The 16887-nt window shown below is 37.6% G+C and overlaps 1 protein-coding gene across 3 annotated transcripts in view; it reads right to left on the bottom strand.

Moving 5' to 3' along the window:
- SGK3 (serum/glucocorticoid regulated kinase family member 3) overlaps positions 1-16887 on the bottom strand; it is a 137705-nt gene that overhangs the window by 29614 nt on the left and 91204 nt on the right. For all 3 annotated transcript variants that reach the window (XM_036998072.2, XM_017677326.3, XM_073229608.1), the window contains 2 exons: positions 8451-8526; positions 548-635 (listed from right to left, as the gene is read on the bottom strand). In XM_036998072.2, the coding sequence (XP_036853967.2) occupies positions 548-635; positions 8451-8526 (164 nt within the window). The remainder of the gene's footprint in view (positions 1-547; positions 636-8450; positions 8527-16887) is intronic.

Here is a 16887-nt window from a genome sequence, read left to right as displayed (position 1 = left end):
TGCATAACCTACAAGAACAAAAGTTAGTTGACATCAACCGGCACAAGTGTATTTGTTCTACATATAAAACCTGATAATGCAGAGGAAGGGAGATGTAATATTCTGGCTGAAAAGGTCCTTCTTACTGGCCAAAATTCAAAATAGTTTCAAGTATGCTGGTGCTGCTGAAGATACACTGATCAAAAAATAAGATGTAAAGTGAAGAAAGACAGAATATAAAACTGTATATACTATATAACTAAAATTAGATCATTAAAATCCCTGTATATTAAGATTAGAAAGAATATCACTAAAATGATAAAAATTACTGGGTTTGGTTGGAAATAAGATGGGTAATACTTCTATTTTTAAACTCTAACATATCACTTTTTATACAAAAAGTACTCATTCTGAGGTGTCCACACTTATTTTTTATGTATTCTACAGAGCAGAAAATCTATAGTGGATGAAATTTTATCATTTTAAGTAAATGTCCTGAAGTTGCCAATAATTTCATCTTTGAGGAATGATATTTTTTCTGTTAAAAATATACAATCCCTCTTACTACCTTCTGGATACTTCTTTCATCCTCATCTTCAGATGGATCTGACTGATGTTTTGGACTGTCCATTTGAAGAAATGCTCTGACATCTGGACTAAAAACAAAAATTAACTTTATTATGACTTTGAAAGTATTTCTACAGCTTTTCTCCCTTTTAAGATAAAAATAACAGTTAACTACAATAGCATTTACAGCAAAAAGTCAATTAAAATCCATTAACATTCATTATAAAAAAGAAATAAGCAAATTAACTTAAAAAAAATAAGAATTCCAACAGACAAGTGGACAAAGATATAAACAGGCAGTTCACAGAAGAGAAAACCCAAATGGTAAGAAAATTTATGAAGATGTCTAAATTTATTAATAATCAGAGAAATACAAATTAAAACAATAATGATATACCCCTTGATGTCCATTAACTCACAAAAATTAGATAGGTAATACCAAAAGTTGGTAGGGATATAAGGAGACACCCTCATATATTCGTAAGAAAGAATATAAAATGAGATAACTTTTCTGAAAAGCAATTTGGCAATAGTTGGTAAAACCATGCATGCACTTTCTCTAGGTCCAGAAATTCCAGTTCTAGGAATAAACCACAGAAAAAAAATGACATACAAGTTCAGTAAAAGACCTGTAACTAGGATACTCTTTGCAATATTCTCAATAGTAGTGAGTCAGGAGCAAAATAGGCATACAGTAAGCAAGCTGTGGTAACTATCTACAGAGAATTCCACTCAGCAGTCAGAAACAAGGAATTTTCTCTCTATATATAGGGGAGTACCATTTATGTACATTCATTAAATACAGACTCAAAGCAGCAATTAATCAAATATATCCAAAGACATATAACATCATAGTGGGTATCAAAAGATCAACAGTGGATACACAAAAATCTGTTGCATTCCTATATACTAATGAACTAGCAGAAAGAGAAATCAGAAAAAAAATACCATTCACAATTGCATCAAAAAGAATACCTAGGAATAAACCTAACCAAGGAAGTGAAAGACCTATACCCCAAAAACTACAAGACACTCATGAGAGACATTAAAGAAGATACCAATAAATGGAAACACATCCCATGCTCATGGATAGGAAGAATTAATAGTCAAAATGGCCATCCTGCCTAAAGCAATCTACAGATTCAATGCAATGCCTATTAAAATACCAACAGCATTCTTCAATGAACTAGAGAAAATCATTCTAAAATTCATATGGAAGCACAAAAGACCCTGAATAGCCAGAGCAATCCAGAATAAAGCCGGGGGGATTATGCTCCCCAACTTAAGGCTCTACTACAAAGCCACAGTAATCAAGACAATTTGGCACTGGTACAAGAACAGAACAATAGACCAATGGAACAGACTAGAGAGCCCAGATATAAACCCAACCATATATGGTCCATTAATATATGATAAAGGACCTAGGGACATACAATGGGAAAATGATAGCCCCTTCAACAACTGGTGTTGCCAAAACTGGACAGCTACATGCAAGAGAATGAATCTGGATTATTGTTTAATCCCATACACAAAAGTAAAGTCAAAATGGATCAAAGACCTGAATATAAGTCATGAAACCATAAACCTCTTAGAAGAAAACACAGGCAAAAACCTCCTGAATATAAACATGAACAACTTCTTCCTGAACACATCTCGTTTCAGCAAGGGAAACAAAAGCAAAAATGAACACATGGGACTACATCAAACTAAAAAGCTTCTGTACAGCAAAGGACACCATCAATAGAACAAAAAGGCATCCTATAGTATGGGAGAATATATTTGTAGATGACATATCTGACAAGGGGTTAACATCCAAAATACATAAAGAACGCACATGCCTCAACAACCAAAAAGCAAATAACTCAATTAAAAAATGGGCAGAGGATATGAAGAGAAAATTCTCCAAAGAAGAAATTCAGATGGCCAACAGCACATGAAAAGATGCTCCACATCACTAATCATCAGGGAAATGCAAATTAAAATCACAGTGAGTTATCACCTCACACCAATAAGGATGGCCAGCATCGAAAAAACTAAGAACAACAAATACTGGCAAGGATGTGGAGAAAGGGGAACCCTCCTACACTGCTGGTGGGAATGTAAGCTAGTTCAACCATTGTGGAAAGCAATATGGAGGTTCCTCAAAAAACTAAAAATAGAAATACCATTTGACCTGGGAATCCCACTCCTTGGAATTTACCCAAAGAATACAACTTCTCAGATTCAAAAAAACATATGCACCCCTCTGTTTATCGCAGCACTTTTTACAACAGCCAAGATATGGAAGCAACCTAAGTGTCCATCAGTAGATGAATGGATAAAGAAGATGTGACACATATACACAATGGATTACTATTCAGCCATAAGAAACAAATCCTACCATTTGCAACAACATGGATGGAGCTGGAGGACATTATGCTCAGTGAAATAAGGCAGGTGGAGAAAGACAAATGCCATATGATTTCCCTCATTTGTGAAGTAAAACAATGAAGCAAAACTGAAGGAACAAAATGGTAGCGGACTCAGAGACTCCAGGAATGAACTGGTGGTTAACAAAGGGGAGGGGTGTGGGAGGGTGGGTGGGGAGGGAGGGAAAAGGTCATTGAGGGGTATTATGTTTAGTACACATGGTGTGGGGGGTCACGGGGAGAACAGTGTAACACAGAGAAGGCACATAGTGAATCTGTGGCATCTTGCTGCACTGAATGACAGTGACTGCATTGGGGTATGGGTGGGGACTTGATAATATGGGTGAATGTAGTAACCACATTGTTTTTTCATATGAAACCTTCATAAGAGTGTATATCAATAATACCTTAAAAAAAAGATCACAAGTGGGAATGAAGAAATGGGTTATGAAGATTAAAGATGAAGGGAAAAAAAGGGCCAAAATAAAAGAGGGGTCTTGCACAGACTAATGACAATTCTGAGGAATGATTTAATCACCATCTGAGGTACTACCTCCTCAAACTTTTCTTAATAATACAAATAATATAAATTCACTTTAATAATTTCTAAAAAGGGGAAGGGCTGGAGGGAATGTAGAATGGTACAACCCTATGGAAAACAGTTTGGCAGGTCCTCAAAAAGTTAAAGAGGAAGTTTCCATGTGACCCAGAAATTCCATTCCTGTGTACCCAAGAGAAATAAAAACATATGTTCACAGAAAAACTCATACACAATGTTCAAGCACTCAAATATCCAACAACTGATGAAAGAACAAAATGCAGTTTGTCCATACAATGAAATATTTTTCAGCCACAGGAAGGAATGAAGTAGTGATACATATAACATGAATGAACCTCAAAAACAGTATGGTAAATGAACAAAAGAAGACAAGAGTCACATATTATATGATTCCATTTACATGAAATGTTCAGAATAAGCAAATCCTTAGACACACAAGGTGGACTTCTAGTTGCCAAGGGTGGGAAAGGGGAAAACTGAAAGTGCAGTTTCTTTTGGGATGATGTTAATGTTAGATTTGGGGCAACAGAATGAGCTGGTGATGATGGTTATACAGCACTACAAAAGTCAATGAATCATACACTTTCAAAATAGCTAACACGGTGAATTTTGAGTTCTAGCTCCAAATAGTCTTCTAGAGGTGAGGGTGGAGATCTTTAATCTTACTACACAGAGGCAAATACTATTAACATTTAGGCATTTTATTTCAGTTTTTTTCTATGTACCATTAAGACTATATGCTACATTTAAAATACTTTCATTTCACTGGATTTCACCTAAAAATTACACGATAAGCATTTCCCCATGTTGTTAAAAACTCTTTGTAAACAATCACTTTTGATAGATGTATGATGCTGTATAATATGGATAAGCTGGTTACTCAGTGATTCTTTAGGGTACATAGATGGCCTCAAACATTTTATTACACAACTTTCATGGCTATAAATATGTAATTTACCATCTTTGTGTATAACATTTGAAGTGCATTTATGATTTTCACTACAGATTTTTAAAAATGAAATTATTTGATCTGAATTAGAAATCATTTTCAGGCTTTAAATAGTTTGTTAGGCTGATTTCCAGAGAGGCTGTACCAATTTATACTCTCCTAGCAGTATGTGAACATCTTAAAGACTCTCTCCCACTTTGCTTAGCATTAAATGTTACAGTTTATATTACATCCCTGATAATTTGGTAAGTGAAAAATAGTAATTTAAGGCAAAGATACTCAACTTTACTAGTAATAAGTGAAATACAAATTAAAGCAACAATAAGATACCACTACCCACTCACCAGAATGGTTAAAATGGGGAAGACTGACAACATTAAGTATTGGTGAGGGGAGCAATATTATTTTATACATGGATGGTGGACATATAAGTTGGTATAATCACTTTGGAAACTATTTTAACATTATCCCCTACGGTTAAATACAAAAATCCTACAACCAAGGAATTCTACTCCAAAATAACACCAAAAATGCTTGCACATGTGCAAGAAAAGATAAGTTAACGGTAACATTATTCATAATAGCCAGAAAATGAAACAACTCAAATGCCCATCAGCAGAATGGATAAACTGTGGTATGTTCCTACAATGGGATATTATACAGCAATGAGAGTGAATATATTACAGCTGTATTCAACAATATAGATGACCTTCACATTGTTGACAATAAGCCAGACAGAAAATATGTATTGTATGATTCCATTTATAGAAAGTTCAAAAAAGGCACATTAATCTATGCTACTACAAATTATGAGAGTAGTTATCCTTGGGAAGGAAGAAAGGAATACAGATTGAGAGGAGGCACGTGAGAGTCTCAGGGGTACTGATAATGGTCTATTTCTTGGCCTGGGGTACGGTAATGTATTCATTTAGATGTGTTGCTCCCTCATAGTTCACTAAGCTATATAGTCATGATCTGTTCTCTTTTCTGTATGTGGTATATTGCAATAAAGCTAAAATAAGGTTTTTTTTTGCTTCTCTTTACACTACTAAGTAGATAAGAAAATGTTCGGTTTCTCAGGTAATTAATTAGCCATTTGTATCCTCTTTTGTAAATTATTAATGTTAATGTGCTTTTTCCATTTTTCTTTTGGTGTCTTAAGTGTGTATTATCTGCATGAGCTCTTTCTATATTAAGTATATTTTTCCATTACTGTCCTTTATCATGGGAAACTTTTTCTATATTTCATTTTTTATTTCACTTGTGATTTTTGGGGCCTAAAAGTTTTTAGTAAGTCAAGTTTGTCATTGTTTTACTTTTTAGTACATCATACACTGCTAATATTGCTCAGAAAAAAATCCTGTTTCTATCCAGAGATAAGAGAAATATTTATTCCAGTTTTTTAATAATTTTTAAAATCAACTTTATAATATTTTTTCCAGAGAAAAATCTTATTCCAGTTTTTTTAGTAATTTTTAAAATCAACTTTATAATAAAGTTGATTTTGAAAATCAATGCTCTCTATTGAAGTAAAGCTATTTTTATAGTGCACTTCCCTAAAACAATAATTATAGGCATACAGTAGTGTTCAAGGTACACATGCTGACTGGCTTCTTGCTCTCTTAAATCTGTCCTACTTTACAAACAGTTTGATGTTTAAATCAAGAGTGAAAATTAATAAAGTTCTGTTAACAACAAATGAGACCCAGAAAATATGAAATGTCATTTTTTATAGAAAATGTCAGTTAAAAATTAAGTCTAAATTACTCATATATAGCTATATTTCTTTTTGCTCTTTTTGTGGTATTGTTATTCAGATTATATCAATTCATGATACAAACCCCCCAGAAAAGTTACCCCCACCCCCCCCAAAAAATTAAGTTTAAAAAACCCCTTGGCTATTTATTTTTGTGGAGTGTTGTAAATGGCCTCTACCTTGAATGGAATGGAGGTGGTTAGAGGGTGCATATGTATGTAAAAATCCACTGGGTTATATACTTAAGAATTGTATATTTTATAGTATAATGTTAAAATGAACAGTTGTATTTAATACAAAATATAACATCTTTATAATACTATTCTAGATCCAGAATGAATGGTTAGAATTTAACATATAATGTTAGAAGTTCTGAGTAACACTGTTCAAAGTACCAGGAGAAAAAAGTAATAACCACTGCCACCATTTACTCTAGTTATTCCATGTGAGGCTGTGTCAAAGGAGAAGACAAATTCAAGCTCTCAATGTATGAATTATACTTCAAATGAGGCAGTAAAATGCCATCTGAAGTAATCATTAGTGCATACAGTAAAAAGCAAAGGTTGGAAGATTAGATCTAGGTTGCAAATAACAGAATTTGTCCTGGGGAAAAGGATTAAGTGTTAAAAAGTAATTTTACAAAGGGCCAAACAATAAAAGGCTCTTTGCTGAAGGAGAGACAAAGGAGGAACTCTGAGTTTAAGGATCCTCCTTAATTTTGTGCCCCTCTATCATTTGCTGGAAGACCTGAATGGAGAGGCACCTGCTCCTCGATGCACTGACTAATCCCAGAGCTACTAGAGGCACTGAACCTCCCTGACCCTTGCCCTACCTGTGAGCATCAGGAAAAATCCAGCACTAGGCAGAAGACCTTGGTCACAGGAGCTCCAGTTCTAGCATTTTGCTAATCAGCAAAATGAAGTAAGTTAAAAAAGGAAGTCAGAGGACCTGCTCAGAATGGAGAAAGCCCTCTGCAAACTGAAAAGAACTATATATACGGTGATCACTGGTTTCACAACAATTGCTAAAACTACTGTTTCAGTGTGATTGCAAAAAGACTGTTAAAGTGTGTCACGTATTTGTTTCACTGTTCATAAGGCAATCTTTACATCTACACAGATGGGTGAGTTGTAGAAAATCTCCCCAGATATTTTACTTTACCCTTTATTTCTTCTCAGAATATAAAACTCTATACATACAAAAAAAGTATAAGTAACATATGTGTAAATTACAAATCATAATAAATACAATTACCCATGAACCAATTACCAAACTCAAAAATGAAAACACATCTCAAACCGTCGATCTACCTGTATAATCCTAGGTATTTCTGATAGCACCTACCTTCTATCTTTGGGAACTGCTGGCCAACAGAAGGAAGTTTAAATTCATTAGCATGAGACACACATAGGGCTGGGAAAGCCCTTCATGTTAAGTGGCTGCCTGGAATGCTGTGCTGAGGACTGGAGGTCTTGTCTGGGTTAAGACAAGAGCACTGTCCCAGATGGAATAAGAAGTGGTGTCATGTGTGCCTGACCCTGCCAACTCACCCAGCCTCATCTCCTTTCTGAAAATCTACTCTGTTTCAGTCACCATGGAATGTTAATACTTAAGTGTCCTAAACATTTCAGGCTTTTTGTAGATTCTGGTACATGTCCTGCTCCCTTTACCGGGAGTGCTCTCCCTACCTTTTCTTCTTGAATGACTGATTGCACTAGGGAGCTTTCCTTGGACTCCCTGAAGAAAAGCTGGCCATATTGTTCTCTATCTCCTAGCATCTCTATCATTAAACTTCCCTAGCTTTAATTTTTAAAATTTAGTATTTTGTTTTATATGTCTGTTTCTCCCACTAGACTGGGAGTCTATGCAACTGGAAGGTCAGGATGGCTCTCATTTCTCTTCACGTTTCCATGACACATAGCCTGTGCCCAATAAATCCTTTTTGAATGCAAGAATAAATATAATTAACAAAATGTTTTATCTGTGTGCTATGCAGATTTATTTTCAGTTTAATCTGTAAAACTAATATAAGTACAAAAGAAAGTAGGGCTTTGAGATGGTGGAAGGAAAAGGAGATTAAGAATACCAGGAGGAAAATGCTCAAAGAAGATTTTACAAATATAAATAGCATACTAATATTCCATAGAATGTAAAGAATCTGTATCAGTAGCTTATTCAATATTCTTAGGTTTGGTTTCAGTATCTCTGTAGAACACAATGAAAATTACTTACTGGTTGTAAAGCTCTGGATACCTAACTAAGTTCTGAATGAATTCATTCAGTCCTGCTCTTCTTTGTTTAATAAAATCTGTTAACAGAGACAGAAACAATTAGGATTATTTATGTCAGCCTATGTAATTACTATCAATACAATTATATAAGAATTAAAAAGCACAAAATAGTAAATTTTGATTAAGAACCTATTTTTAAATTCATGTTTCTTGATATACAAGGAATAAATATTTAGAAATACATATTTTTAAGTCTATAAATACAATGATTATAAAATTTAAATAAGGCAGGTAATTGTCTCCAAAAAGAAAATTCTCCAAAAAAAGTCTCTTAAATGATTTTAAACAGACTCACTACAAAACTTGGAGAGGCTCGGCATTATCCAATTCCTCATGAATTACCAGATAATGAATAAAAATCAACATTGTGACATTGGTGACTGGGAAATCATACCAACTTAAAAAAAAAATGTTAAGAATTGCTGGAAATCCCTGCCAACTGGAGAATGGTGATCAATCAGTTAATTACCAGCACAACTCTTAGTACCAAAAACCCCCTTGAAAAATACACTGAAACACTTTTCTAACAAATAATTGTCCAACTTCTTCAAAGCATTGTGATTATTGATAACTGAGGCTCATGTAACAGCAGTTTAGCAACAAAGGTTAAGCACAAAGGATTCCTAGAAAATTTTCAAAATCTCGTTTCTGCTACATATTAGCTGATCTTGAACCTAAGACTCAAATCCTTACTTGTAAAATGGGGATAACATTTCTACCTCATAATGTTGTTATTGGATTAAATGAGACAATGCATGTAAGTTCATAGTAGAATGCCTGGTAGATAGAGCACAATCTTCAGCTATTATTATTTTTGTTGTTATTATTATTTGTTATTGGGGGTTTAAAGGCCATCATCCTAAACCCTAATTCTTAAGAAACATACCACAAAAAACAAAGAAACAGGGGACAGAGTCAAGATGGCAGTATGAATAGTTCAGTGGAAATCTCCTCCCAAAAACATACATATTTATGAAAATACAATAAATACAACTATTCCTAAAAGAGACACTAGTGGATACAGTACAACAGCCAGGCTACATCTACATCTGTGAGAACTCAACATCACCCAAAGGGGGTAAGATACAAGCCACGGCCCGGCAAGACCCAAACGCACCCCCACCCCAGAACCCGGCGGGAAGAAAGGAGTTGGGGAGGGAGTGAAAGCCCAGGACTGCTAAACAACCAGCTCTAGAAATCTGCACCTGGAGTGCAGATACACGGTGCATGGGGTGCTGGATATTAGAGAAACAGAAAAGCAAATCCTGTGGGCAGATCCCCACAACTGGTGCCCCTGAGACAGAAGAAAAGTGAGTGCTTTTTGCAAGTCTTAAAGAGACAGGGACCTCACAGTTGGACAAAGTTGTCCCGGCACACTTAGCCAGCAGCTGGGAATCCCAGGGAACTTAAGGCGCCCTAACCCCCTGGGCAGCAGCGCAGCTCTGAAGCCCATCAAGGCAATAAGCAGCCTGCCAGTCACTCCCCCAACTGGCGTGGACCCCGACACACTGGCCCAGTAGTGGGAGAGTGGGAACACAGGCCGGGGCCAGCGGCACCAGAGGGGACCGGGAGCGGCCCATGCAAGCCTGCCACAGTGGCAACCGAGTGGCCCAGGATGGCCCGTGAGCGCTGGAGGCCACGGCAACAGAGGGGCCCAGGAGAGGCCCGCACAAGCCTATGGCGGCGGTGACCGAGTGGCCTGGGAGCGGCCCATGTGCACCGGCAACCACGGCGCCAGAGGCACCCAGGAGATGCCGGTGCAAGCCTGCAACAGTGGCAACCTAGCGGCCTGCCTATACTGGCAGCGGCAGCACCAGAGGGGCATGGGAGAGGCCCGCGGGAGCTGGCGGCAGTAGCAGAGGATCAGCTCAGGAGCAGCCACGCTCCCAGGAGCCGACAGGAATCCCAGCCCAATGCACAGTTGCCCGGGCCAGACCCAAAGGTTAATGCTGGCACACAGCTGCCCAGCAGGGGTGCTGCTATCCTGGAGGAGCACACCTGGCATGCCTGCCAATCCCCGCAGGGCTCTGCATTGCTCTGACAGAGACGCCGCCCACAGCGGCTTAGGGGATTAACCGGGGACTGCTCCAGGAGTGCAGGTAACTGACACAGACAGCGCAGAACGGCAAGGTGTCCAGCAAGCAGGAAAGGACTTTCTTCTCCCAGTTGACACACCTGCAACCTGCCTACAGCCACCACTATCACCATGAAAAGGCATAAAAATTTAGTTCAGTCCAAAATAGTGCAAACAACCCCTGAGAGAGGATCTGCAGAGATAGTCCTAACCAGTCTCCCTGAAAAAGAATTCAAAATAAAAATCATAAACATGCTGACGGATCTGCAGAGAAATATGCAAGAGCTAAAGGAGCAAGTACAGAGGGAGACTACAGATATAAAATAATCTCTGGAAGGATTTACAAGCAGAATGGATAAGATGCAAGAGGCCATTGATGGAATAGAAACCAGAGAACAGGAATGCATAGAAGCTGACGCAGAGAGAAATAAAAGGATCTCCAGGAATGAAACAATATGAAGAGAACTGTGTGACCAATCCAAAAGGAGCAATATCCACATTATAGGGGTACCAGAAGAAGAAGAGAAAAAGGGATAGAAAGTGTCTTTGAAGAAATAATTGGTGAAAACTTCCCCAACTGGGATAGGAAATAGTCGCTCAGACCATGGAAGCACACAGAACTCCCAACAGAAGGGACCCAAAGAGGACAACACCAAGACATAATAATTAAAATGGCAAAGATCAAGGACAAGGACAGAGTATTAAAGGCAGCCAGAGAGTAAAAAAAGGTCACCTACAAAGGAAAACCCATCAGGCTATCATCAGACTTCTCAACAGAAACCTTACAGGCCAGAAGAGAATGGCATGATACATTTAATGCAATGAAACAGAAGGGCCTTGAACCAAGGATACTGTATGTAGCATGATTATCATTTAAATGAATTAGGGATTAAACAATTCCAAGATGAGCAAAAGTTGAGGGAATTTACCTCCCACAAACCATCTCTACAGGGTATTTTAGAGGTACTGCTCTAGATGGGAGCACTCCTAAAAAGAGCACAGAACAAAACACCCAACATATTTAGAAAGGAGGAGGAAGGATAAGAAGGGAGAGAAATAAATAATCATCAGACAGTGCTTATAATAGATCAGTAAGCAAGTTCAGTTAGACAGTAAGATACTAAAGAAGCTAACCTTGAACCTATGGTAACCACAAACTTAAAGCCTGCAATGGCAATAAGTACATATCTTTCAATAATCACCCTAAATGTAAATGGACTGAATGCACCAATCAAAAGATACAGAGTAACAGAATGGATAAAAAAGCAAGACCCATCCATATGCTGCTTACAAAAGAGACTCACCTCAAACCCAAAGACATGAACAGATTAAAAGTCAAGGGATGGAAAAAGACATTTCATGTAAACAACAGGGAGAAAAAAGCAGGTGTTGCAGTACTAGTATAAGACAAAATAGACTTCAAAACAAAGAAAGTAACAAGAGATAAAGAAGGACATTACATAATGATAAAGGGCTCAGTCCAACAAGAGGATATAACCATTATAAATATTTTTGCACCCAACACAGGAGCACCAACATATGTGAAAGAAATACTAACAGAATTAAAGGAGGAAATAGAATTCAATGCATTCATTTTGGAAGACTTCAACACACCACTCACTCCAAAGGACAGACCCACCAGACAGAGAATAAGTAAGGACACCGAGGCACTGAACAACACACTAGAACAGATGGACCTAATAGACATCTATAGAACTCTATATCCAAAAGCAACAGGATACACATTCTTCTCAAGAGCACAAGGAACATTCTCCAGAATAGACCACATACTAGGCCACAAAAAGAGCCTCAGTAAATTCAGAAAGAATGAAATTCTACCAACCAACTTTTCAGACCACAAAGGTATAAAACTAGAAATAAATTGTACAAAGAAAGCAAAAAGGCTCACAAACACATGGAGCCTTAACCGTTAACTACATGCTCCTAAATAATCAATGGATCAGTGACCAAATTAAAATGGAGATCCAGCAATATATGGAAACAAATGACAACAACAACACAAAGCCCCAACTTCTGTGGGACGCAGCAAAAGCAGTCTTAACAGGAAAGTATATAGCAATACAGGCATATCCCAAATGAATAGTCTAATGTCACAATTATTGAAATTGGAAAAAGAAGAACAAATGAGGCCTAAAGTCAGCAGAAGAAGGGACATAATAAAGATCAGAGAAGAAATAAATAAAATTAAGAAGAAAAAATAATAGAAAAAATCAATGAAACCAAGAGCTGGTTCTTCCAGAAAATAAACAAAATAGATAAGCCTCTAGTCAGACTTTTTAAGAGAAAAAGAAATTCAACACACATTAACAGAATCAGAAATGAGAAAGGAAACATCACGACGGACCCCACAGAACTAACAAAGAATTATTAGAGAATACTAAGAAAACCTATATGCTAACAAGCTGGAAAACATAGGAGAAATGGACAACTTCCTAGTAAAATACAACCTTCCAAGACTGACCCAGAAAAAACAGAAAATCTAAACAGACCAAATACCAGCAATGAAATTGAAGCACTAATCAAAAAACTACCCAAGAACAAAACCCTGGGCCAGATGGATTTACCTCAGAATTTTATCACACATACAGAGAAGACATAATACCCATTCTCCTTAAAGTTTTCCAAAAAATAGAAGAGAAGGGAATACTCCCAAACTCATTCTATGAAGCCAACATCACCCTAATACCAAAACCAGGCAAAGACCCCACCAAAAAAGAAAACTACAGACCAATATCCCTGATGAATGTAGATGCAAAAATACTCAACAAAATATTAGCAAACCAAATTAAAAAATACATCAAAAGGATCATACACCATGACCAAGTGGGATTCATCCCAGGGATGCAAGGATGGTACAATATTCGAAAATCCATCAACATCATCCACCACATAAATAAAAAGGACAAAAACCACATGATCATCTCCATAGATGCTGAAAAAGCATTCGACAAAATTCAACATCCATTCATGATAAAAACTCTCAAAAAAATGCGCACAGAGAGCAAGTACCTCAACATAATAAAGGCCATATATGATAAACCCACAGCCAACATCATACTGAACAGCAAGAAGCTGAAAGGTTTTCCTCTGAGATCGGGAACAAGACAGGGATGCCCACTCTCCCCACTGTTATTCGACATAGTACTGGAGGTCCTAGCCACAGCAGTTAGACAAAACAAAGAAATACAAGGAATCCAGATTGGTGAAGAAGAAGTCAAACTGTCACTATTTGCAGATGACATGATATTGTACATAAAAAACCCTGAAGACTCCACTCCAAAACTGCTAGAACTAAGATCAAAATTGAGCAAAGCTGCAGGATACAAAATTAACACACAGAAATCTGTGGCTTTCCTATACACTAACAATGAACTAACAGAGAAATCAGGAAAACAATTCCATTCACAATAGCATCAAAAGGAATAAAATACCTAGGAGTAAACCTAACCAAGGAAGTGAAAGACCTATACCCTGAAAACTACAAGACACTCTTAAGAGAAATTACAGAGGACACTAACAAATGGAAACTCATCCCATGATCCTGGCTAGGAAGAATTAATATCGTCAAAATGGCCATCCTGCTCAAAGCAATATACAGATTTGATGCAATCCCTATCAAATTACTAACAGCATACTTCAATGAACTGGAACAAATAGTTCAAAAATTAATATGGAACTGTCAAAGACCCAGAATAGCCAACGCAATCCTGAGAAGGAAGAACAAAGTGGGGAGGATCTCGCTCCCCAACTTCAAGCTCTACTACAAAGCCACAGTAATCAAGACAATTTGGTACTGGCACAAGAACAGAGCCACAGACCAGTGGAACAGAATAGAGACCCCAAACAGCCAAAGCAATCCTGAGAAGGAAAAATAAAGTCAAGGGGTATCTCACTCCCCAACTTCAAGCTCTACTACAAAGCCATAGTAATCAAGACAGTTTGGTACTGGCACAAGAACAGAGCCACAGACCAATGGAACAGAATAGAGACTCCAAACATTAATCCATACATATATGGTTAATTAATATACAATAAAGGAGCCATGGACATACAATGGGGAAATGACAGTCTCTTCAACAGATGGTGCTGGCAAAACTGAACAGCTACATGTAAGAGAATGAAACTGGATCACTGTCTAACCCCACACACAAAAGTAAATTCAAAATGGATCAAAGATCTGATTTAAGTCATGAATCCATAAAATTCTTAGAAAAAAACGTAGGCAAAAATCTCTTAGACATAAACATGAGTGACTTCTTCATGAACATATCTCCCCAGGCAAGGGAAACAAAAGCAAAAATGAACAGGTGGGACTATATCAAGCTGAAAAGCTTCTGTACAGCAAAGGACTCCATCAATAGAACAAGAAGGTATCCTAGAGTATGGGAGAATATATTCATAAATGAGAGATCCAATAAAGGCTTGACATCTAAAATATATAAAGAGTTCACACACCTCAGCAAACAAAAAGCAAATAATCCAATTAAAAAATGGGCAGAGGAGCTGAATAGACAGCTCTTTAAAGAAGAAATTCAGATGGCCAAGAGACACATGAAAAGATGCTCCACATCACTTGTCATCAGAGAAATGCAAATTAAAACCACAATGAGATATCACCTCACACCAGTAAGGATGGCCACCGTCCAAAAGACAAACAACAACAAATGCTGGCGAGGTTGTGGAGAAAGGGCAACCCTCCTACACTGCTGGTGGGAATGTAAATTAGTTCAACCATTGTGGAAAGCAGTATGGAGGTTCCTCAAAAATCTCAAAATAGAAATACCATTTGACCCAGGAATTCCACTTCTAGTAATTTACCCTAAAAAGGCAGCAGTCCAGTTTGAAAAAGACAGATGCACCCTTATGTTTATCGCAGCACTACTTACAATAGTCAAGAAATGGAAGCAACCTAAATGTCCATCAGTAGATGAATGGATAAAGAAGATGTGGTACATATACACAATGGAATATTATTCAGCCATAAGAAGAAAACAAATCCTACTGTTTGCAAGAACGTGGATGGAGCTAGAGGGTATTATGCTCAGTGAAATAAGCCAGGCAGAGAAAGACAAGTACCAAATGATTTCACTCATATGTGGAGTATAAGAACAAAGAAATACTGAAGCAACAAAACAGCAGCAGAATCGCAGAACCCAAGAATGGACTAACAGTTACCAAAGGGAAAGGGACTGGGGAGGATGGGTGGGAAGGGAGGGATAAGGGTGGAGAAAAAGAAAGAGGGCATTACGATTAGCATGTATAGTGGGGGGGCGGGGCACGGGGAGGGCTGTGCAACACAGAGAAGACAAGTAGTGATTCTACAGCATCTTACTATACTGATGGACAGTGATTGTGGTGGGGTATGTGGGGGGGACTTAGTGAAGGGGGAAGCCTAGTTAACATAATGTTCTTCATGTAATTGTATATTAATAATACCAAAATGAAAAAAAAAAAACACAGGAAGCTGTTTTGTCCCCTTAGCTGGTTCAGAGGTTATGGATTACTCAAAGTCATCCACGCCCATTGCATAGCTTCCCAGTCCCCAACTTTGCCCGTACTGAATTTTCTTCCTATCATTTTGATCAGGCAGAAAAATGGCCTTAAAGTTGGGGAACATAATATGCTTGGCAGAAAATTACTTAATTCCTCGTTTGATGTCTATAGGTTCTCAGCCTAAGCAGGCCATACAAGAATATGATTTGCATGGTACAAAAGAACACATCTCATTAGAAGGCCTCCTTGTCATGAGGAACCTGGATTCTTACAAATGTTTGATGCAGATGAATTTCAGGGAGTGGCTGGACAGTACCTGAGGCCAGGAAGGGCTCCCTGCATTCTGAAGAGCTCCCAAATGCGGAAGAGCTCCTACTGGCCCAACATTAGTTGCTGTTCCTGAGGTGTAAGACACCAATTTGGCAGGAACTTTGGACACAGCTATCATCTGCATATACAAGAGAATATGACTTCCATTGTTAAAGAAGAAATTCAAATTGACATTTTGCTCCTGCTCAGTCCCAGGGCTCTTTCTAACTTGTCTTGACCAATAAACTTTAATTGAACAGAGAAAAAATAAAACCAAAAAAAACCAAAGAAACATGAGACTTGAGTGTCTCAAATGGTGAACATCTTGTTAAAAATCTAATATAAACAATGTTCTACTTAATGAGCTCTGTTTAATAAAATAATTCCTACTCAACCAAGGTTTTAATGTAGAGTGACTGTCACTGAAAATATGGGTTGTTTCTAGTCATGTACATTTCCATTCTTAAATGTAAGGTATAGC

The sequence above is a fragment of the Manis javanica genome, chromosome 2 (assembly GCF_040802235.1).
Source record: "Manis javanica isolate MJ-LG chromosome 2, MJ_LKY, whole genome shotgun sequence".
Lineage (NCBI taxonomy): Eukaryota > Metazoa > Chordata > Mammalia > Pholidota > Manidae > Manis > Manis javanica.
The sequence above is the reverse complement of the archived record's forward strand: the minus strand, read 5'-3'. Positions and strand labels throughout refer to the sequence as shown.